Source organism: Pocillopora verrucosa, chromosome 13, assembly GCF_036669915.1.
Source record: "Pocillopora verrucosa isolate sample1 chromosome 13, ASM3666991v2, whole genome shotgun sequence".
Taxonomy (NCBI): Eukaryota; Metazoa; Cnidaria; class Anthozoa; order Scleractinia; family Pocilloporidae; genus Pocillopora; species Pocillopora verrucosa.
The window spans coordinates 1,248,570-1,272,160 of NC_089324.1; the positions used below are offsets into that span (position 1 = coordinate 1,248,570).

At 37.9% G+C, this 23,591-nt stretch overlaps 2 protein-coding genes across 7 annotated transcripts; one reads left to right on the forward strand and one right to left on the reverse strand.

The window, feature by feature from the left end:
• The first annotated feature begins 686 nt into the window (after positions 1-686).
• LOC131789568 (phospholipase DDHD1) lies at positions 687-8,198 on the forward strand. The gene is made up of 11 exons (XM_059106722.2): positions 687-1,255; positions 1,743-1,870; positions 2,201-2,252; positions 2,569-2,697; positions 3,700-3,954; positions 4,375-4,481; positions 4,988-5,410; positions 5,726-5,872; positions 6,455-6,734; positions 7,024-7,248; positions 7,864-8,198. Exons 1-11 carry the CDS (start codon positions 856-858, stop codon positions 8,022-8,024), a joined length of 2,307 nt encoding a protein of 768 aa, XP_058962705.2. The 5' UTR covers positions 687-855; the 3' UTR covers positions 8,025-8,198.
• Positions 8,199-9,327: 1,129 nt separating this feature from the next.
• Positions 9,328-23,368, reverse strand: LOC131789511 (fibroblast growth factor 4-like). Of its 6 annotated transcripts, none has more exons than XM_059106653.2 (5): positions 23,251-23,368; positions 13,725-13,879; positions 11,235-11,499; positions 10,089-10,195; positions 9,328-9,786 (listed from the first exon to the last, which is right to left on the reverse strand). In XM_059106653.2, exons 2-5 carry the CDS (start codon positions 13,737-13,739, stop codon positions 9,556-9,558), a joined length of 618 nt encoding a protein of 205 aa, XP_058962636.1. In that variant the 5' UTR covers positions 13,740-13,879; positions 23,251-23,368; the 3' UTR covers positions 9,328-9,555. The 6 variants fall into 6 exon arrangements, with proteins under 6 accessions (XP_058962636.1, XP_066016447.1, XP_058962639.1 ...); XM_066160350.1 differs by lacking the exon at positions 23,251-23,368 and adding an exon at positions 20,773-21,090; XM_059106656.2 differs by lacking the exon at positions 23,251-23,368 and adding an exon at positions 19,023-19,139.
• Between the last annotated feature and the right edge of the window lie 223 nt (positions 23,369-23,591).

Below are 23,591 nucleotides of genomic sequence, written 5' to 3' on the forward strand. Positions count from 1 at the left end.
AACTCTCCACCTCCCCAATGCCATTTTGCCAGCGTGACCCAGAGTGCAAATCGCATGACTTATCTGTCACGCAATTTAAGTAGGTTAAAATAACTCAGTTTAAATTGCGTCAGGGAATGGAGTAGTTTCGCCTCTGTTCTCTTGAAAGCTGGCAATCTAGAATGTTAAAATAAGTAACGTTCATCCAACAGCAGGAAAGAAAATACAGAGGAACACGCCGGCACAGTCGAGCCAGCTTCTTTGATGTACGTTCCAATTTCTTCAAGATTCGGCACGTAACAAAACTGGAAAGAACCAAATCGACTTGTACCTAAGTCAGCTGTAACTGGAAAGAATTGATAGAGAAGTTCATCCCTTGCCTTTGATTCAAAACTTTTAATCTCGTACCAGATTTCAAGTTTCCACCGTGCGTTTTGCAATGTCATCTGTTATGTAAATTATATATGGAAATAATGCGTGACAAAAACTAACCTTCCCATTTCGTAGATCCAGGTGAGGATGCCTCTTTTTAAGCAAATCAACTTAAAGATCAACCGCTTTTTCCGAAGCTCTCTGGAGCTTCCAGAGTTTTTATTTCTGGAGGTACATATGGTTTGCGTTACTTTCAATTCCGCCATCTTGATTGATTCGCAAGCTCCTCACGGTTCGATCGTTTCAAGAAGACTGGGAATAAACATAAACGAAAATGGCGTAAGACAGTTTCCTCTTTACTTTTACGTAGGAAAAATAATTATTTATAAAATTCAACTGGAAACTTATGACATAATTTACGGTAACTTAGTTCATTGGTTTTTGATTGATTGCTGCTTTGATCTGAAATTCATTGGGACGTGTTTCAGTCTCAAGTGAAGAGAAATGAGTAAAAATGGCGAAGGTCCTGAAGAAGGTGAATCTTCATCTTCCAATTCCAAGAGAAGCGGATCACCAAGTAAACCTCCAAGACCTCCTCCTCCATTGAACTACTCGAAATTTCAGCGTCCTTCAAGTATTGAAAAGCATCTAGAAACTCTGCAGCAGTTAAAGGCCGATCGAGTTCGCTGGTTTGTGAAAGAAGACAAGAAATGGATTCCTTTTAATGGCTCTGATTCGTTGGCTATTGAACGATGCTATCGTCCTATCATGGCTTTTGAGAGCCGGGTTGAGGAAAGCACAAAGCTCCTCAATACTTCTCCGATTTATGAAATGCCAGTTGTCAAAGGAGGCTTGTATGAGGTGGATGTTTTGGCTAGGGAATGCAAACCTATATACTGGAAAGGTAGGTGAAGGTTGTGAAAACAATCATTAAATCAGCCTCAACCAATAAATGAATAAAAAGAACGTGCTGTGTTGAGGTCTTGGTACAACACAATACAATGTATTTCATCATATCTGTTGTTCTTTTTACAATAATAAAACCAAAGCCGGGGAATTTAACGGCCTATAATCAAGAGAGAGAAAGAAAAGAAAAATGTTTGCATGGGAGAAAAACAAGAATTTGAAATAAATTGATCTTGAATTGAATTATGTATGTTGTTCATTGATATGAAACAAAGCAACAAGAAACTGACATAGAGCTGATAATGGTAATAAGCACAAAAAAATAATAAGTCAAGTTTGCAGAATGTCATTGCATTAATAGAGTTCTTTGCATGGATTATTTAAATTGCACAAGATATTTTTGGCAGTATAGAACAGGGATATTATTATATTGCTGCTGAGATGAAATTTGGTTGAATTACGATTTAATTTCATTGTTCAAATAGATGACAGTCTGCCAGTTTGTCGAGGAACTTGGTTTACTGGGACCTCTTCACTTGATACATGGCAGCCTCTTGGTGAGACTGATAGTCAGCAGATTGAAAAGTCTCAGCTGACTATGCTTAGGGCTATGGTGAGTCAGTCAGTGGCTTTTGCTATTGTTGTTGTTTTCATTGGAGGACAGGGAACTGTATAATAACACTCTCTAAATTTCAAGGATTACCATGTGGTATCCTCAATACTGAGCTTTTTTTAAATTGTTGAGTGCAATAGAAATTTGGATTACCACTCTACTAATGTGAAAAGAAATAAAACCTGAACCAATTTGAATGGCAAACCATCTATTTAGGGTCAGTAAACCATAATTAATCTATTCAGCCACAAAAAAATTAGGAATTTTTGCAGTTATTAGGGTGTCTCCAGGTAAAGGATGAGGAAACCATTTATTATTTTTGTCTTCAAGGGTATCCAAGAAGGAATAAACGACAATGATAAAGCAGCTCCTGAAAGGCAAGGTGAGCTTACTCTTAAAAAAATATTGTATACAGCAATATTGTACATTGTAAAAAGTCCTTGAGGGAACAAAATACAGAGTTTTACAAGAGCTTTGCTATGCACATGTTTTGAATAAAGTTATTGTGTTAAATATACATTTAAAACAAAATTAGTGTATACATTGATCATGCATAAACATATGCCTTTTGTCAGAGGCACTTAACTGAGGAAATGACTTTTAGAGCTTACTGGTTCAATCACAGCTCATTTTCATTTTGCTTCTCTGCCTTATTGTTTGACTAGATGTATGTTTGTTTGGTTTCTTTATAACTACAGTACTTAGCCGACTCAACTTGAAAAATTGTCATGTGGAATGGAATGAAATTGGTGATGTGTGGTTGTATTGGGATGATGTCAAATCCAGAATAATTAGAAATGTTGGGGAAAGGATTGGATTCTCATCAGGTAAAGAAACAAAAAAAATTACCAAGAATGAAGTACAATCCTACTCGAGGGGAAGTGGTCATACTTGTTGTGATGCTATAAAAAGTACAAAGGACCCAGCTGGTCTGCCATATGTACATGTGGCCTGCTTATTTCACCTCATTTGACCATGATTTCCAATGAAAAATTTTACAATTATTGAAGAAATTTGTGTATCAGCCATTTAGTTGAGGTGAAGTCTTAATTCATGTGTAAGTAACCAGCTTAGATGCATGAATGGATTCTATGCCCAGGATTTGCTCAAAGATTCACATGAAAATCATGGAATAACTTGGGGGTTTTAAATGAAAGATTCCTTGGCTTGCACATTATCTGATGAAACAAAACAGTGTCCATTATAAAGGGGGTCAGTTTCTAAAGAAACTGTGGTGCTGCAGCAGTGGGAGAGTACAACAGGGTAATGTTCAGAGTATTATCAACTGGGTTGATAACGTAAATTAGCCACCATAATGAGTTGAAAAGCTGACATTTTGAGCACTAGCCCTTTGTTAGTGTCCATGACAACCTGGTCGATTATTCTGTAATATATGTCAAGTCTAATTTTGAAGTGATTGATAGCCTTGCTTTTATAGAGTAATTTCATGCTATGAATATGAGATTACATGTCATGTCCATACAACTGTACATGCACAAAGTAATGTGAAAGATGCAATGGATCTACAGCTGCCCCACTAAATAGGAGGTTCAACTTCTGGAAGGGTCAAAAGGAGGGTGGAGTGAGTAGGAGGGGGGAGGGGTGGGTAGGAGAAGGGTGGGGTGGGGTGTGGTCATTGTGGGAAAGACACCAAACTTTGACTGAAAACCTGTCATTACCAGATGTTCAAATAATTACCAACAAGTGTAACAAGGAAGCCTGAAAAAAAAGCCAGAGAAGGGGGTAATCTAAAATGGATCAGCATCCTAAAGAGGGAGAGTTCTAAGCAATGGATGCTGAGTAAATGGATGTCTGCTTTGTTGCATCAGGTGCTGCAGCACAGATTCACCGTGGATACCACACAGTTGCTGACCCTGCTGACAAACCTCCTGACATATCTCATTTGATTTTTGTGGTTCATGGAATTGGACAATTAATGCACATGAGCAATATTGTCAAGAGCTGTGTTAGCCTTCAACAGTGTGCTGTAACAGTTTTAGAGAAACTTTTTACGGATAATCCACCTGATCAGCGAGTAGAGTTCATTCCAGTGGAATGGAGATCATCACTTAAACTAGATGAAGGTAATGTTGAGAGATGTGCTCTTCTAACAGTTAACATTAAAGTCCTTAGATCTGGTTTTCAATTCTCTCCCCTCTAGCTGCTACACATTTCTTGGTAAGTTAGTTGTAAGAATTTAGTGTTTAATCAAGTTACAACTTTAACCTGATAAGTTTGAGTATTCTAATTAGCTGTTTGCTGGACAATATGTGGATATTTTCTCTTTCCACCCAGTGAAATGAAATGGGGGCAGTGAAATAAAATGAAATGAAATGTGATGGGGGCAGGAAGGAGGTCGGTTTGATCTGGCGCACCAGTAAGTTCTTATTAGCTTAGTGGTAGAGCATTGGGCCACAGGAGCAAAGATGTGAGGTTCAAATGGTCATTTGGAACAGATATATTTTTTTGTCTCATGCTCTTGTGTAATTTCCACTTCCATCAAGGTACAATTGAGAGCATAACACCTGCTTCAATATCAGGACTCAGGAAGATTCTTAACACCAGCATGATGGACATCATGTATTACACAAGTCCATTTTACAGATATGAGGTAAGGGGCACCTTACCTGTTAGCTCTTTGATCCCTAAGGGTTAATAGAATCTAAATTAACTTTACAGTAATGCCCCTAAATCACACATTGAGGTCAAGAGAAAAAAGGAAATGATCAATAACTGAAGATACTCTCAGTGGTCTTGACAACAAATTCTGCTTCACAGCACCTTAGGAAATGTGTAAAAAATTATATGGAGAATATGCATTCTGATGTCAGAGTGTAAAAGGTTAACTCTTAAGAGTGACTAGCAGGTAATTTCTCTTCATAGTTTCACTTTACAATCAAATGTAAAGGTTACAAGAAAAAAGGAAATGATTCCGTAGTCCCTCCCTCCACACAGGATCACCAATGAGTGCATGCAAAAATTGCATTTGTTTAATGGTTTGAAAAAATGTCAATCAGCTTGAAGGTTTTTTCCAGAACACATTGTTGAACAGACTAGAACCTTGAGTAAGAAAATGTGAATGACGTGACTCCAATTTGATTTTGCATTCTGTTTCAGATCATTGACAGTGTAAGAGATGAAATGAACCGTTTGTACACCAAATTCTGCTCCAGGAATCCTTCATTTGTGGAAAGAAACGGCAAAATTTCGATAGTAGCCCACTCGTTGGGGAGTGTGATTGCGTACGATATCTTAACACTTTGGGACATCGAATCAAGACATCTTTCTCCAGATTCCACAGAAAGCATTGGCTTTCTTACAGAAAGCCTGCAGTACTTGCGGTCAATAACCAGCATGACGAGTAATGAGAAGAAGGAGTCTGGGCCCGAGGGTAAGAGGAAAGAGAATTTACGAGTTGAACTCGCTAAAGCTCGGAGCGAAGTGATGAGGCTTGAGGCTATGATGACAAGTGAGGTGGAACACGAGAAACAAGAAGCTGAAAGAAGCTCAGGCGAATGCCCTTTTGCGCTACGGTTCAAGGTAAGTTACCAGGCCTAGTCTCGCACCGAGAACTTTCACGGCCAAGCGGTTCAGTCACACGATGGGATCTGGGCACACGATTAGACGTGGGCGTGAAGAATTTCAGGGGATCATATGGTTTTTAGGTAGAACAGAGGGTGGATCAGTAGTCGTCATTAGAGTATAAAGGGGGAAAAACGAAAATTGACTGCGAATTAGTTGCCAATTAGGAGGAATCCTATTATTGATACAAAACCTGATAGAGGATCAGATAAATTTTTTTGTGACGCAAAGCTGAATTTAAGCAAGTTTCCCACCCAGTTTGCGTTCTTTTAGGTTGAAAACTTATTCTGTGTGGGATCGCCGCTGGCAGTGTTCTTAACGCTACGAGGGCTCAGACCGCAAGACGACGTAGAAGATCATGTGCTACCAAAGTCAGTTTGCAAACGTGTGCTGAATATTTATCATCCAGCTGACCCTGTGGTGAGAAATAACATTATATAAAGATATATTTAAAGTTGTTATAACTTGAAGTCAGTGGTTGAAACCGTATTGTGTGACAATTTGATTGAAAGCAATGAATACTTTCATGTGGTACTGTTTATTGTGCTGCACAAGGTGGGTCTAACTTTTAACGCTAGAGATGAGACCGTAACGTTTGACCATTCGAATGAAAGCTACAGAGCAGTACTTTCATAAGGTGTTGATTACTATGATTTACCGGGTGGTTCCAACTTTTACTGCTTTTATAGATTTTTAATCTGGGACTGTCCTCAAGCTTCCTCAATATATTTTCATGCAGCTAGTGTCTGATATTTTCTTTCCTTTGTTGTTGTTGTTTTTTTTTCAATCGTTGTGAATTTATTCACGGGAAAGTAGAACCCAATTAAATTTCCGAAGCTCCCAAGATGCGGCTTCGTGGCTCATTTGGGTGGTAGAGTTCGAATCTCGTCAAAGTCTGAGTTTTTTTTCTAGGCTTTTCTTCTGCAAACAGCTTGTCTTGCCTTTCTTTGCTTTTCTAATTATTAATTACCATAAGAATCAATTTTTTTTATGTATAAACAGGCTTACCGCTTAGAGCCTCTGTTAAGTTCAGACTACAGCAGCATTCCTCCGGTACAACTACACCGCTACGACAGCAAACAGACAGGCTACACTGAAACCAAACCAGCTGGCAAGTCTGCCAAGTGGGGAGCCCTTTTAGCGGTATATCGAGCTGGTTTTTCCAAACAGAAAACAGACGATGAAGCCAGTGATCGATCAAATAGCCCAAACAGTGAAGCGGAAAGTACAGATGAAGAAGTCGTGGTTGTGCACAATTCTGCATCTGGGGAAAGCGTTGAAGGTAGGAACTGGTGAAGAAGAATTTAGTTTCCAAAGGGTTTCGTTTTAAATGGAATGAAGGTGTGTTTTTTCTGCAAAACCTAATAAAGTTGCTCAGCGCGCTGCATGAGGTTTACATATGTCGAGAATTCTCCTTAACGTTATTGGGAGCTTTTGTGAGTGCCTTAGCAACGAGTACCTCAACTCTAACCAATTCTGTTTGAATAATTTACAAGCTGAATAAATTGCCTTTTAGCGTCTTGGTGTTTCCTTTTAAACACATCTTTCCTCATAATTTCACCCTGCATTAGCGAACGGTGTAAACGACGAAGGAGCTACATGCAGTATCACCGACGGTGGCTCATCGGCTTCTTCCAAGCGGACGGGTTGGATTGCGAGTATCTTTGGTTCTTCTAAACCCCTCACGGCAGGTAACTCCGGCCAGGAGTTGGAAGAAACGTCAGAAACAGATGGGGGTGTCAAAAAGAAATCTGAAAAAACGAAAAAAGAAGAACACCTCTCAGTGCCTTCGAAAGGTAAGTAATAAATAAAAATGTGATTAAATAAATCAGTGGAATTAAACACTGGCTCTTCGTTTACCGTTTTCTGGTCAAACTTGAATTTGGAGTCTTTGCCTTTTTTCCAAGGGGGGGGGGAGGAATGGGGGGGGGTAGTAGGGGTAGTAGTGGGAGGAGACACTGATATCCAGGAACGGGGACGGTACACTTAAACAGCGCAGGGACCCCAAAAACGGTACACTTAAGCAGCGCAGGGATCCAAAACCTCCCTCTTTTTATCGTTCCACGCCATTACTGTGCCCCGTTTACCACGCCATCAACACGAATGCGTTTTCGTTTGAAAATGCATAATTTGTGAAGCGTTTTAACCCGTAAACGCTGATGAGACTTAACGGTTAAAAAGTGAATGCGTCTTCAGAATGCTGTGATTCCTCTGTGGACAAGTGAAAACGGAGGCTTTTTAAAACAACAGAGAAAAAATGCGCCACGCACTGTTGCTTTCGTCCGTGTTTTGGGTGTTGCAATGAGAACGATAGTCGAAAACGCACTAAAGTGTATGCGCTCTCTCGTAATTTCGCCAAGTTTCGATATCTTTTGCCAACACAATCATCTTGTCCTCCTTAACACTTTCAGTTTTGAAGGAACGACTCGACTACACTCTACGGGAGGGATACATGGAAACTAAATACTTGTCTGCGGTCACGTCTCATACATCGTACTGGTATTCATGTGATGTGGCACGGTGCATCCTTGAGAATTGCCTGGATCCAGCACAAAATTTGGACCAGTCTTAAGAACGTGTGAGATGATTGGATAAATTATTACATTAACAACGCAAGTGCCTGGGATCTGCGGTAATTTATTTCGGGTGGTTAACTAGGAAAAAGGGTTTATTATACTATTTCTGAAAAATAGTCCAAGTAACTAGAGACGAGGGAATGTTTTGTCAAATTTTATTCATCATTGGTTAGTTACGCATGTAAAAGTACTTAAGAGGCATTATTTTTATTTACCTGTCAGTGTGACTTGAAAATTTTATAACTCGAGGTGATCTAGAGTTGAGTAGCCCTGCCTTTACTGCAGTTTAACCCTTTAATTCCCATCAGTTACCAAGATAGAATTTCTCCTTACGTGATCAATACAACATCAAGCAGACAGGTAATGAGAACAAAGAGACATATCAATTAGGGGATTACTACTCAATCTAATACCAAAATCTCCCAACTAATATGAGAATTGTTTGGCAGACAGTTAGGAGAATTACTAATAAGATCTTGGGAGTGAAAGGGTTTTAAAAAAAGCTGGAATAGGTGCTCTAGGAATATTATTTTGCGAAAATTATGTCATAGGCTCACATAAAACTTCTCCCGGGAAAATGGCATTACGATAATGCAGTATGGGAGAAGTGAAGAATGTTTTGAGATATTTTTTATGATAAATTGTAGGACAACGGCGCGCGCACAAGCCTGAGAACGCCGTTGTGTTATAAACACGGAGTAAAAACGTGTAAACTACGTCGCGAAAGATTCGTGCGTTTGTCGCGGTCTCATTCCACAATTTTTTCCCCCTAATTTTGCCATGGACAATACAAACTTTTCGGGATGTAAAAGACTGATTGAAGAGCCAACATCAACTAGTTTGTATGATTACATGCAACTTCTTGCAGCAGATGAGAGCCGACAAAATTATCACTTGGATGAAACTCCAAATTCTCCTAACTAATTCACAAGAAATATTGAGCTGCTGGTAGTGACAGTCGCCAATCAGATCTGGAAGATTAAGAATTTTAAGGTTATTAATTTCGCGCTCCTGTTCTGGAACGTAAGTCTGAGATTTGTGGGATTAATGTTAGCAGCCCTCATGCGCAAGATTTGATAGAAATTGCCTATAGCAGATTCAGTTGCGATTAAGAAGGATTTTCCCTTCACTAGGTATTAAAACTATTTTGAATACATTCTAAATCTTAGATTTTAAAATCTTTAAAACAAATAAATAGTTTATCTTGTTATTTCGTGTAAATATGCGACAAGCATTTTGTGTACTAATGTAAAAAACTGGCTAGTATTTTAACGCATTGTGTTGCACTGAAAAATGTCAAGAATGGTTCAATAAATATATGGTACAATTGTACACTATGTTCTTTTGCATATTTAAATTGAATCTCCTGTAGCGAACCTTCTCGTTCCTAAGTCGATTTTCCACTTGTGCGGAAATATGGAGACCTGGCTCGAGATTTGCTAAGGAAGATGACGTTATGGTTTGACATTGTTAGGAGTCGAGGCTCGCTTGATACCAGTCCACACCCGCTGTTTCTTGTAGGTTACGTCAGCAATTTGGCGTCGCCCGTTGGTTACGATGTCTTGAACAATGCATAACCATAAAGTGTACTGATTTGTGCTTTGATGAAGTCTTTAAAGCGTTTTTTGTGGCGCCATTTTTCTTCAGCGCTAAATACATCAGCCTTTTCGTTTTTCTGTAAGTTCTTTCAGACCAAAATACAAAAAAGTCATTGGGAAGGAGTTCCTGGACGAACATTGTATCCAATTTGTGACTTTTCTGATGATGGAAAGTAACAACGTCAGCGTTTACATTGGAAAATTTAATTCTAATGTCTGCGTATACCCCTTGGGCAGTTGAGTCGTTGATTCGCTGGACTCAGAAGGAGGTCTGGGCCCAAGACCTAACCGCGACATTATACTGTGTCCTTGGCAAAGACATTTCATTTTCACTTACAAGGAGACAAACGGCTGCGGAAACAGCCTCGTGACCAGGGCCTTTCCGCCCTCTCCAACTTTTCAAGGGAAAAGCTTTGGAAACGAGGTTACGCTTCGACAATAAAAAATAATTTATGCCCTTACCGTGGTAGTATAAACTTTTCCAGCTTTATTGATAGCCACATACAATCCTGATTCTACATGCTTTATTCTTATTAGGCTAGTTCCACAAGACTGAAGCTCAAACAGACCTGAAACAATAAAAAATGGGGTACATTAGCTGCCGGAGAGCGATCAGGAGATCTGGAATTTTAGCAGGTAAAATTATATTTCTAACATAGTGCGCGCGTCTCTCTTATTCTTTCATATCCAACCATCATATCTCTAAAAACGCACGGCCGTTCAAGAATCGAAGAAGCTAGAAGAAGTACTTCGAGCAACTCTTGCGCTTCTTGCCTACTTCCCAAACTTCTCGCGTGCACCCTTACCTCGAGATAAGCACGCTAAGCTTGGACTAGCCTGTTCATAATCTCATACCCAGTTCCCACCGTATAACTGTAACTGAAATGTACAACCACTTGGCCGTGGAAGGTCAAGGTACAAGATTTGCCTGCTCTAGGTGTTCAGTTATATTAGATGAAAAGTATAAAACAGAGTGATGGTAAAAGCAGAGCGAAAACTAGGGAAGTTCACTACCCAACCCGACCTAAGCCCTCCTTGCTGTTACTCTCCACGGCCGTTTCCTATCGCGCTTGATTTTACTAACTGAACGCCTGGTACAAACTAAGCATGGAACAATTCTTAACCAACACAAATATCGAAAATTTTGACTCACGCGATCAGAGATCATGTTTGTTTACTAAAAACCAAAATAGGATTATATTTGATGGGGCTCATTTCCCCCGGGGGTGGTTTTCATCTCCAATATGTGAATAATTATTTTATCATTTTACGCCAACAATGATTATCGTGACTTTGCCTGAAAACCAAAATAGTATACTCTGTAAAGGTGGTCATCTTTCCCAGGGGGGTTTTTCCCTTCTCTTATAAACAATTATGTTAACGTTTCACACCGACATTAATTATCGTGACGTCACTTGAAAACCATTCACAGCTGTTAATCCCTCAAGGACCAATTTAGTCTGTTGATATTTATACAATAACAGTCAAGAACATGAATATGTATTTACTTCGCAACAGTCATGCATTCCTTGGTAAAAATTCTCTGACAGCGTGAACGTCGTGAAGTGAAGCTGTTTTTAAGATGTCTATAGTCGTATTTGTACTTACATCTGTTTGTCAGCTGACAATAAGTGTCATTCACCCCTTGCAGTGTTCCATTTGACAAAACCGCCAGATGAAATCTCAGTTTACTCCAGAGTCGAGCTAGTCTCTTGTGAGTGGGAGCTGCATTTCCGTCGCAGCTTCCTCTTGGATTGAAATACGTTGGTACTTTGTATCTCCTCGGTTGCAAGCCGCTTCCACGCAGTTTTATTCTTGAACTTACGCATGATAGTCTTGTTGTTATAACAAACACGGTAATAGATAGAAATAGCTGGCGACCAAACAACATATTAAAGTTAGAAATGACCCTAATGGAGACTTAACTGTTAATACAAACAGTCTCTCAGGTCCATCAATTTATATATCACAGTATTGGACTGGGAAAATTTTCTGCGATCGTGGTAATATCTTAAAATTGTCACAGTTGCATGACATAGGTCACGGTTAGTACAGCGTGTGAATTTTTAGCCTACATTCACTTTATATATTTTCTTTATTTGCAATCCGCTGTGATGTGCCTCCTCTCTGGTTCTATATTTCTTTGTTTTGGCCTTTTTGATGTGTTTTTGTATACCCTAACAACCGTTCCCTTCGGGGTTCTACTTTACATCAAGTCAATTCACTATGACGCAGAGCTAGTCCGAAAATATCGTGAAGTAATTTAGGCTGGCGTCACGTGGAATGTTCGCTGCCTGTCTTTGGATTGCATTTAAAAAATAAAGCAACTTTACGCATTCGCTTAAGAATGTAATTTTATATTGTGATTTTTTATCTTTTTGTTTGCAGATCTCAAAGCTTCCTAGAAAAGAAAACGAAATCAGTGACAATTTTTTTTCTCTCTTGGGTATTTCGTTAAAATCTAAAATATTAGCACACGTAATTTGTCATCCCTAATAGGAACGCGAAAAAAGAGTCGACGTCAGATTTCTAATTTTACCACAATTAAACGACAATAGCATTGTGTAGTACCTATATTTTAACCATTTAACCAAGATTTCAGCGCACCATTAGCGTCATACTATGCTCTTCACGTGCTCAGCTGTCAAACTAATTTGCACGTGCGAACTTAGTACCCTTAAAGCCACCGCGTGATTTTAAATTTCCCTAAGAGATAGCACTTCAGTTGACTGATCACGGAAAAAATGAAGCTAGACAAATAAAAGATGAAAAAAAAAAAACGCCTAAGGCGGGTACAAAGGTAATAACTACGAATCCAAAGTTCTACCCACGGATCAAAAGTTATAATTACGGGTCCAAAGTTATTGCTACAAAATCCAAAGTTATTAATAAATACAATCATGGGATCCGCCGTCATTCCTTTGAATGCGTCTGAGAGGCTCTTAATGAGGTTAACCATTAGCCGTAAACCGTCAAAAACAGTTTAGCCGTAAGGAGGCGTAAAAATTGACAAATATGTAATATTATTCTTTTAAAAAAAAAGTTCACCTTGAAAGGTAAAATTTTTTCTTTTAACCGCAATGGAAAAAAAATTAACGGTCAAAATTTTAATCGTTGGCGGTAAATGTCATCACCCTCTTCCAGACTACCGTAGAAATTAACAAATTTTTACGTCAATATCCACTTTTTTCATTAGTTTAGAGTGCCACTTAGAAGTCACAGTAAGCGACATTGTTGAAGTCAGAATCGGCCAATATCTTATCATTCGCAAGAAAAGATGAAACAAAAACTATTATTATTATTTTGCAATCAGTAGCTGCTATACTACACAACTACAAACTGTTTTTTCGACGTGGCTTCAGTGTGACTCAACTTAAAGGTTTTGAAGAAAAAAAATTTACGCAAACAAGTTTTCAGTTGAGATTATTAAGTATCAGTTAAGTTCTTGCGATATTGCGGCGTTTGAAATCACATTTTTGTAGCAGTATTCGAAAGCAGTGTTCTTTGCAAAAGTAGTTTCAAGCTTACCAAATATACAAAAGAAATGATTTGGCAATTTTAGGGTTTAGTGAAAGATTTCGCTTCTTTAAAAAATGCCAACTCTCACTAGTGATTAATTCAAATAGAAATTTAAAACAAAATTGAGATATTTCACAGATTCTTCACCGAAAGATTTGGTGTCTTACTTAACACGAGTCTGGACTAAGACGAAACTAGCATGAATTTAGGTAAATCCGCGAACATTTGTTTTCATGGTACACGTGGCGTGTTATTTGAAACAAACTTAAATACGACCGTTAGCATGTCAGTGTAGTTGTTGCATCTAATATACCAGCGAAATATAGATTGTTACAATAATACTGGATTTGTTTTACTCATACTGCTTCCCCTTAAGTTTTTGACCTTCGTCTGCAAAAAGCAATGTTTAGCCTTTTCTAATATTATACTTATGTTGCAATTTTCGATCTTCAAAGCGAAGACATTTTTTTCAACAGACAGTAATTATAAGTTAATTGAACTATTAACTAAGCGCACTTCAACAAAACAGTCTCAGTAAACTTGAATATCGCGTCAAAAATTATTTTTACAAACACTTACCATTCTAAACTCCATTTGACTGAGAGAGCTCTTCTCGCTTTTGCTTGTTCACCTTTAAGCTTGTCCAGAAAAACTGCAGTTTTCCTGTCGCCCCCAGACTGATATAAAGCCTTCCATTACCTCACAGGGCGTGTTACCTCACTTTTGTTTTGACGCTGTATGAAATAAAAGAAAACATTTCAGAAATTTCGTTTCTATATTATGCATAATTCGGATCCTTTCTGCGTAGAAGCTTTATTTAAACGTGTTTTTGCGGTGTCGTGTTTTTTAAAAACCGTTAAGAACACTCGAATATTTCTTTTTGCCGCAAATCGACTGTGCTTTTGTGCGTTTAAAGGCGAGCCGTGTCTGAGAGATAAAAGGCTTTTTGTTTATGTTCGACTTGAAATTTCATGGTCTACAGAGCACACTGACTAAAATGGTTAGAACAATGTTTACTTCCAAATACCGCGCTGTTTACTTCTAACTATGCCGCAAATACTGCCGGTAGTAAAATGTACTTTAGTGATTTCTAGAAATGATTCTGTGCATATTGCTTAATAATCTCGCTGCTAAAACCGCATATTGGGCTTCGATACATAACCGAAAAGTAAGCAAGTACGTTGGATAATTAATTACGGCCATTATTCCTCCATTATCGTTTATCGTCAATAGATAAATAAACACCTAACTTTGACTCACTTCCTCTGACAATTTAAGAGCATTCTTCTAACATTACCAAATTTCTTCGGTGCACTCAGCGGAATGATATTTCCTGTATACCTGAGTTCGTTCAAATGCTTCGTAAAAGACAACTGCTAAAACATTACATGACAGATCGATTAGTAGCGTTCAATTTAAGTGCGTTGCCGGCAAGCTTTTGAATGACCGCATATTGCGTTTCGCCTGCGCATTTCCAACAGAGAAAATGTTCTACAAGTGATACAAACGCGTCAATAAATGTCAGCCGGAAGAGTTTGATAACAATATAACACTATTGCGGTCAATAAATTAATGGTCTTCGTCTTCATTGTTGATATTAGCGGATTATACAGTACTTTTCCTTCTGAAAACGCCGACTGTTTGAAGTTCTTGAATAGCTTGCCGTCTTTTTATGGAACTAAAACTCCATGATCGGTTTTGGCAAAGTGGTAACTTCGCGGTCTTTGCTATTGTACAAGTGTCTCTATTGTCGGTCTTTCCTAAAAGCGGAGTGTCTTTGAGCATTTTAATAACGATATTGTACACCCATATTTCCTTCAACAAATACCATGAAATGTCAAAGCAAACAAAATTGTACAAAGTAAATCTTTTAAAGTCCAGGAATCTCGACAAGTATGTTTTCAGACGGATACCAAATTTGTGGAAACAATATGAAAATAAATTAAAGCCAATTTATTACAATTACACTGAATTGCTGGTCTTTCTATCACAGAAAACAAAACGACAAAGATCTATATTAACACAACGTAATATGACCTAGGATCACTAGATGTTCAATGCTTTGTACTTAATTGCTTGTTGAGTTTTAGGAAAAAGGCATTTTACAATTCTATAGCCGTTCTCTCAAGAATACCTAAGATTATGAGAGGGAAACTTGGTTTCGAAACTTTCTCATCAAATTTTAAGTGGTACTTAACTAATGGGCCAAGAAAGATAACTTTCGGTAAAATACGTATTTGGAGAGCCGGAAATTCTCTTTCAAACCTAATCCACTTCAAAATACTTTGTTATTTATAAAACCGCGGTGTCTGAATCAAAATTGTGTTACAATATACGGGCTTGTACATTTTTGGTTTGCACGTAAGCACGAAAGATGAAATCTGGAACAGCAGGAGTTTATTTAAGAAACTAACTTTGCAGAACTTATGTCTTGATTAAAGGTTCTTGCAAAGTTGCCGATCAGAAGTTAGCTATGCATGCGTGACTCGTCAATCTTTCCAAAGAGATTGCGTGACACTTGGCAAATATATCTCTTTTAGACATTTGCGCTGCAGACTTAAATGCCCACAAAAATGCTTCTTCGCGCAGAAATAAACGAGTACTACAGTTTTGCTTGCCTGATAGCATTTTTTCAAGACTGAGAAGGAAATAGTTTTGTAATGACTTGACGACCTCGGCAAGTTTGTGGCTTGCCGTCTGATCCGAAAACCTTGTGCCCGGAAACAGCAAACCTCAGTGTAAAATTCACCAGCACTCGTATCTAAAGTAAAATTATCGTCAAAGAAAGTTTTTTCATAAAAACATTTTCGGGCTAAACGAAAATTCCTCTAATGACTACATAAAGCCATCCTGGGTGGTCCGATCTTGTAAAATCAATATTTGATATTTGATCAAAATTTTTGTTTTTCAGAGTAGTATCTCAGATCAATAGATCCAGAAGTTTCCACGTATCTTTTGTTCATTTCATCTTGACCTTTATTCTGGTATTAAATTGGGCACAAGTTTCTCGTTATATCGAATTATTTTGTGATTTTTTTTCATTTTTAAATTTGTAAAAAGAATTTTCGCGAGTCAATCTAGGGCTTTGGTGTGAAAACATGGCTAACGCAGTGTTTATTACTGCCATTATAGAAATGTGTTTTAAGTAATTGTATAAATGAACAATTAGATGAAAATAGAACAATTGAAGTAGAAAAACTGATAGATACACAAATCGCTAATTAGTGTAGTCTTTCAGAAAATAAACTTGCAAACAATTGAATGGTCTCTATAAAACTTTGTACTGCAGAGATAAATACCATAACACGCGATCCTAAGATTCTACCCTTACACTGCTACAAAACTGTAGGAATTTTATAAGATGAAATAGGAAACATAACTGATTGTATCAATTTTCGTCTGATGAATGTTAATAAATATCGCGGCGGTAAGCGACGATTCTTTTACCTTTGGAAAACTAGATTTTTAGAACTTATTAAAAATACAGAACGACGCGAAAGATTTTGAGAAGTTTTCCCCAAACCATGATTTTTGGCACGGCTGAGTTTCTTCGCTCTGTTTTTTTTTCTATTTCGTTGTCTGTTTTTTTCCTCTCGCTGACAGCACTGAACGGTGATGATTTACAATTGATTTCTGAGCTAAGACTCGTTTCGTCAAATATTTTATACCACACAATATAAAAACATTTGTCAAACAGAGTTTGGTATTTTTACATGGATGAACTGAGAGAAGATAAATTACTTTTGACCTTCGTTTTGTTACGCTTCGAATCAGCAGTTGTCTTGCTCACTTTTTTTTTTTTGATCTGTCAAACGACAGCTCAAGAAAGAGGAAAAGCGACAAATTCTGTCTGTCGAGTGCCATATGAATCGTGCATTGGAAAAAGTTTCATAGGCTCTCTGATGAAACGTTGAGGAAACCATTTCCTGTTCTTATGGTCCGTGATGAGGAATAATCCCACTTCTGTACTGAACACCAAAAATAGCACGTATTCCAGCTAACACACACACGAACATCGAAACTTTCATAATTAGGTAAAGATTCGCACGATAGCCATAGTAGTTTACAAAAAGCTTCATCAACATACCTTAGTTTCAACGAATTTGAACATCAGTCTTCAATCACCATTTAATGGAAAGTAAAGGAATGTCAAAACACTCAATTTATTTTTACATCCCTGATCTGTAAATATGCCAGGCATATGTTCAATTTCTATCAATAGCTCATTAGTTTACGAGTGACAATGACGATATTTCCTCCAGGATCCTGTAACGCGCGTATGATAAATAACCACAAGATATAAAATATATGTAAATTCAGTGATATGTGACTTATCCCATGGCTAAGCGTGCACTGTGTCACCATAAAGACCCAAGTTGACAGATTCTTCGTGAACTTTGTACAGTTTATGAATCTAAGAAGCACCGCAGCCGATTTTCCTGTTACCTGTTGTGGAAATCCTCTCAGAAAGAAATTAAAATTAAGTGTTTCTGTCGACTAAATCTGGGACTGGTTACAGATGTCATGATCAGCAGAAACCAGATTAAGACTTCAATTTTATATTTGAAATCAAATATCACATGCCACAGCTAAAGTCTTCAAGAGTTTTCCAGCTTTTTTTAATCGTAATTGAACAACAGACAAAAAAAGATTCAGGAATTTCCTTTTACTGATTAAGAAAAGGAAAACATTTCAAATCTACTTAACTTTCGAAGAATTCAAGGCTGTGACACTATAGACAGTATGCAATTGTCCTCGATATTTTCCACGCCCATTTTGTTTGAAGCATATCGTTCAATCGCGGAACAAGATTTTGCAAGTTGTAAAAAAAACAACTGTCGGCAAACTGTAAGTACATTAAAGCACAACGTTCTTTTGTCAGATTCTGAGAAACCATTCCTAATATGTAAATGAAAAGATAACATAGTTTTCACCTACTTGCTATGACTTGGAGATTCTTTTCAGTCTCAAACGCAATTAACCTTTATAGAATATGAGGAGAATCAAATCCCTCGAAGGTTTTTTCTCTCTTTTGCCATTATGATAAACGCCCGCTTTTAGCTTGATTGTTCAAATGGTCGATTCCGAGAGCAACTGAAAGTTACATTTTGACACAGGCTTGGCCAACATGCAATTTGCATGCAGCGTCTTGTCGTGCGGCCAATCTGGAATGCTGAAGATATGCAATTAGCTCAGCATTTGCATTTATGAGGTCAATATCTCTTGCTGGTTAATGCATGCTTCCGCCGATGCAATAATGCAAATGCAGGGTATAACCATGTTACATCGCTCAGCGTCCACACTTATGACTCACAGAGACGGTTTTCTTTTGTATTAAAACCTGATACGTTCACCTTGTGATTGTTATTGTTTGTCTGTATTTTTACATACGGTAGATCTTATTTAGCTGGGTGAATGCCAAACTCTGTGTAATAAATTTAGATTTTTGATTCAAAGTTTTCGAGCACATCGCAAAACCTTATGAGATAAAACTTCTGCCTGAGATATGCCAGTACATTTCGCTGTAACCCGTGTAATTTATTAAACATCCAAAAGAACTAAGTTAACCTTTGGATTTAATCAAATAACGTCATTACTGCTTGCACAACATTAAAACAGATCGTTCCTGATGATCCAAGCCAATTAAAGCTTATTCATCAAAATTTCAATGTACTGCAAAGAGATCCGCTGATCTTAAAATCGCGCAATGAGTTGGAACAGAACTGTTCTTCATCATTCAATGAAAGGCAGTTCCGTTTAAACTTTGCACGCTTACGTTTTACGAGCATTGCTTTCTTAATGAATAGGCACAGCATTCAAAAGATTTCTATGTATTCTTCTTCATTTTCAACACAATGTTGCAATTTTTGTACTTACATCATACCACTAACCTTGGTAAACTACATTTCTCTGAGTTTCCACGCTGTATTCGTTGATATTGAAAAAACACTCCAGGATTCCTTTGAAACTAAATGCTTCACAAGAAGCCCTTAACTGTCAAAGACATAAAAAATGACCCTAATTCCTAGGGGTTGTTGGCGTTTCGGGAAGAGAAGTGTTGAAAGTAGATTGATTGTCTGACAACTGCAATGACCTAATTGGTTATACTGTTGGATTTCATAAAACTGTCACAAATATTACTCAATTAGTATTAAGAGTATTGTTGGTGGAGACAGTTGGAGAATTCTAGCTTCGATCAGATCATATTTTTTCAATCTGGACCTTTTAAAAAGACTCAACAGTGAACATTCAACATTGTAAGTTTAAACTCGACTGAGTTTTCTTGTCTTAGGACGTCGTGTGAGATGTCAGAATCCTGCTGACAATAGAGTAAGGGGATCCGCAAATCTCCCAGAAGAGTAGCGCAAAAAATCTGTCTAGGAAACAAAATGTCCAACTGAGTGTTTAATTTTGATCAGTGTGGTGGCTAATTTAGACCTGAGATTCTCAAAACAAGCCAAAATCTTGCGGTATGTTGCCCGTAATCTGATTTTGGTCAGTCTAATTGATTGTTTCTGGCGAGACTTAAATCAAAACGCATAAATCACTTGATCCAAGTTGTTATCAGATTGCGTCCGGGTTGTACGATAATAAAGCTTTAGTTACTTAATCGCTCTATGAGTGAAAACATATTTGATTCACTAAATTAATTATATTCAAGTTATAGTCACGAGAAAAAGGAATCTTCTTCCTCTCATAGCACAGTTGTTAACTTTTTAAATCAATCTTGGATGATAGCGTGATCTTCTCTCTGATGTCGCGTGAGAATTTATCCTTGTGTTTCGGGTATTTTTGCGATTCCCCTCGGCAATAAAAGTGACATGGCTTACTAATTAAGCTTACCCTAGTTAACTTCTTTTGTATGCAGTGCTCTGTTAATTAAATCAATGTCGTCTATTACACCGAAGGAGATCTCAGATAGCGCGTATTCATTTTGAATGGCGGAGACTCAAACTGTTACAAAATGATGGTGAAGTTATCTTTTCCATCGAAGAAGATTTTATGGCATGAAGAACAGAGCGCTGTTAATCAGGTAAACTATCGATTTATCTCTACATTAGGAATAACTGATTTTTAGAAGTACGTCTTGTCTTTTGACCTTAAAATGCGTGATTAAAGATAATATCTCGGGATGTATTTGAGCAGAGTAGCAAGGCAAGTATTCGTTGGATTCTTGTTCCAAATTACAACACCCGTTTCACATCCGTTTCCGAATGAGCGGGAAATATTCAGTTCCTCATTTGAAGGAAAATTTATGACTTGACACGTCGCTGTATTACACTTAGTTTGTATGAAAGTATCTCTTACTTATATTGTTTGATTCATCTGTTGCCTATAATCAGAAAAATTCTAACCGCTTGCGTTGCGGTTTGAAATATATTAACACAAGATCAAGTTTTATGGAGACAGATTGAAGCTAATCGTGTTTTTCGCCAAAGGCTCGTACATGTTTTAAATTTGTCAAAGAAAAGCAATTTCCTCTGTGGCAATCACATTAAGATGCCGCAAGTCCATCGATCACAAAATACTATGTAATGACTAAATTGATCCATTACTTCAATGTACAGGTAAAACTTACTAAAAGCCTCTGAAACAGCCGTTATGTTGCAAACTGGGCGTCGTTTACCTTAAGGGAAATGTGTTGATTTTGCCGCACTCGTTTTCCACCTTCATCATTGGATAGCGCCAGAATTGTGCTCTTGTTCAGCGAGTTTGGCAAAAAGTCTGTTTACTGTGAGACCTCCAAGAGATACATCAGAGACACAGCTGAACTAACTGATTTCCACGCAGTGTGAGTTTCCTTTACATCAGACATCGACTGACCTCCTGAACTACAGCATTGGTACAATTGTAAATTATTGGAGAACCACACACAGGGATCAAACATAAGTATGCTCGAAATTTTGATAATCGAGGGAATTAAACTTGAAGGATTACGTAAAATTATAGAATTCAAACGACGCAATGGGGACTCTGTCAGTACAGGTTAAGAATCGGTTAAGACAGGTGTGTTTCTAAGACAGGTGTCTCAGTTGTGACGTGCTAGCGGTAGGTCTCGTGCGAAGATTGGGGAGAGAGTACAAGGAAACTCGAGGGGGTGAGTGAAGGACCCCTCATACAGCCCCTCTGTAATCTACTCAGGAATATCGCTTCAGCAGGAAGCAGCCAGTTGCACAAATGGTCATGTGTATCGGATCGCACTCTCAAACATTCTCGTTTTTAAAAGAATTATTATATTCTGTCATAGAAGATTCGGAATGGAAAGGACTTCTGTAGAAGTAAGGAGAGGAATCGGCGGATTGAAACTGTTACGTTGCAGGTAATTTAAGATCTTCAAAAAAAACCTTGTACCGTTCAAATAAGCGCTCTGCTAAAGTTCAGTATCCCTCTGTGATGCGTAACCTGACGTAAGTGATAAAAAAAATAGAAAATACATCTTACCTTAAACGCTTACTGCAGGCAGAAGACCTTAACCCGATCCGAAAATTGTTGCTCTGATCTGTCAAAAATGTCCTCAGATAAAACTTGTCGTGTTCCATTTGCCTTATTAATGCATGTATCTGTTAACAAGAACTGCCAAGACTGGCAAACTTAAGTAGACTTTTAGAGGAATGCCTATCATCTTCGAGATGTCAGAACATAAATTTGGTCCGACCACTAAACTGCTTTGCCAACGTGAGTCGCCATACAGGAACTTAAAAGACTTTGATTCAAAATTTCTAACTTCCTTTCCCTGCAAAAACGTATTTCCTAAAGCTGCAATATGTCAAATAAAACCGTCAAAGGCCTCTTTCAAGAGTCCACTCAAATTAAGGCATCGTCAAATTCGAAGAGTACCCATTATCGAATTACAAAATAAACAGACGGAATTTCCGATGAAAGGAATTAAACGTTTGTAAAACCATGATTACGAAAACAAACTAGGGCACATACCCTAATGTTTACCAAAATAAAGAGTCTTTTTGCGAAAGTAATAAGCTGGCCGAAAAATTAATTTTTTCAGGCTCGATGATTGCGCCATTTAACGAAATTAAACTTAAGATTCTTTTCCTTATCAAGATAACCGTAGGTGCCTGCCTTGACCTCGTGTCCTTATCCAGTTGAATAAATCTTTTCTTGATTGTGCGACATAAGTGAGTGCACGAATTGCCTTAAGAACAAGCAAGCAAAAAGTCACACACGTTTTGTTTAATTCACTCAAAAGCCAGAAAATCATAACTAGTTTCCAAATAAAGAACACCGGGTCAACTGTCCATTTAAAGCTACAGTATTAATCATGTACATTCCAATTCATGTGTCAAATTTTCATCCAAATAATCGACGGATTCTACAAATATCTGGACTTAAAGGAAGACTGAGATACTCTCGCAGGACAAGTTTTGGTGAAAAGTGTACGACTGCAAACAAATATGGACGCTATTATAATTATATATGGAGCTGCTGGATTTTTTATTTCTAAATCTTTGGTCTGCCGACAGGAAAGGCTATTTAAGACCATTTCCGCTCAATTTCTTGCCGCCAGGTCACGAAATGGAAGAGAAGACATGTTAAATCTAAAAAAAGTGGATCATTTTGGAACATTGTAATTCTAGAGTTTAAACTGGCCTCAACGACATCAGTGCCACAACCATTTTATTGAACCAGAATCCTCTTGTGTATTATCCTTCGGCTGTTTTCAACAAGATTATTAGCTTCTCGGTGTCATATTTTTAAAATGTATGACACGGACGTTAATCTGTAGGCCGAGTGATCATCCGAGTCTTTCGTCAGTGAGGTTAGAAATAACTTAAAAGAGCTCAGTTTTATCACGGATTTGGAGTGTATAATCGAAGAAGTCAATTGGGATTTTTTTTCTCACTTTAGATTTTTCATCATGACTTTTACTTTAATCAGGAGCCCATTATGTAATGGGCTCCTGCTGTAATTTAGTTATTTCGAGTTATCGGATATTTGTAGTTTCCTGGTGAACAGCAGAGGACGAAATTAATTCTGAATCAATTCCTGTTTGGTAACGTATAAAGAATTTGTCCAGTGTTAATTACAATGTATGACTTAACTTCGAAAATGCTTTTTAAAGATCAGCCTGTATATAGCCAATACTTACGGAATCCTTTCTCAAGTCCGGTTCTTGATGCAAGATGCCTGTTTAGCCTAGGTTGAAGTCAAGGGAAATGCATGAAATTGCGCTGATATATCAAGCTAAATAGACTGACCTTATGCCGTGAACTTCAAGTTTACAATAAGTGTTTTTGAATAAAACCTCTCCTCTTATGGCAACCTCCGTCCCAACCCTCCTCACGAAGACCTGGAACCGAACAGGCCCCTCCCTTAGTCCTTAGGGCTTAATGACGCGTTTAACCGCCTTCATGGATAGTGCCAACATGACAAAAATGATGGCAACTCTGCTTCTTGCAAACAATGAAGACCCATTCGGCATCCGGATTG

What these genes read in the sequence shown, in the direction of transcription:
- LOC131789511 (XM_059106653.2), bottom strand. An exon ending in TTGTCAGCTGACAAACAGAT is followed by an intron (nt 10,196 to 11,234) that starts GTAAGTACAAAT and finishes TTATTGTTTCAG; the next exon opens with GTCTGTTTGAGCTTCAGTCT. An exon ending in GAAAAGTTTATACTACCACG is followed by an intron (nt 9,787 to 10,088) that starts GTAAGGGCATAA and finishes TTCCATCATCAG; the next exon opens with AAAAGTCACAAATTGGATAC.
- LOC131789568 (XM_059106722.2), top strand. Translation starts at nt 856, where the DNA reads ATGAGTAAAAATGGCGAAGGTCCTGAAGAAGGTGAATCTTCATCTTCC. An exon ending in CAAACCTATATACTGGAAAG is followed by an intron (nt 1,256 to 1,742) that starts GTAGGTGAAGGT and finishes TTGTTCAAATAG; the next exon opens with ATGACAGTCTGCCAGTTTGT. An exon ending in ATCATCCAGCTGACCCTGTG is followed by an intron (nt 5,873 to 6,454) that starts GTGAGAAATAAC and finishes ATGTATAAACAG; the next exon opens with GCTTACCGCTTAGAGCCTCT.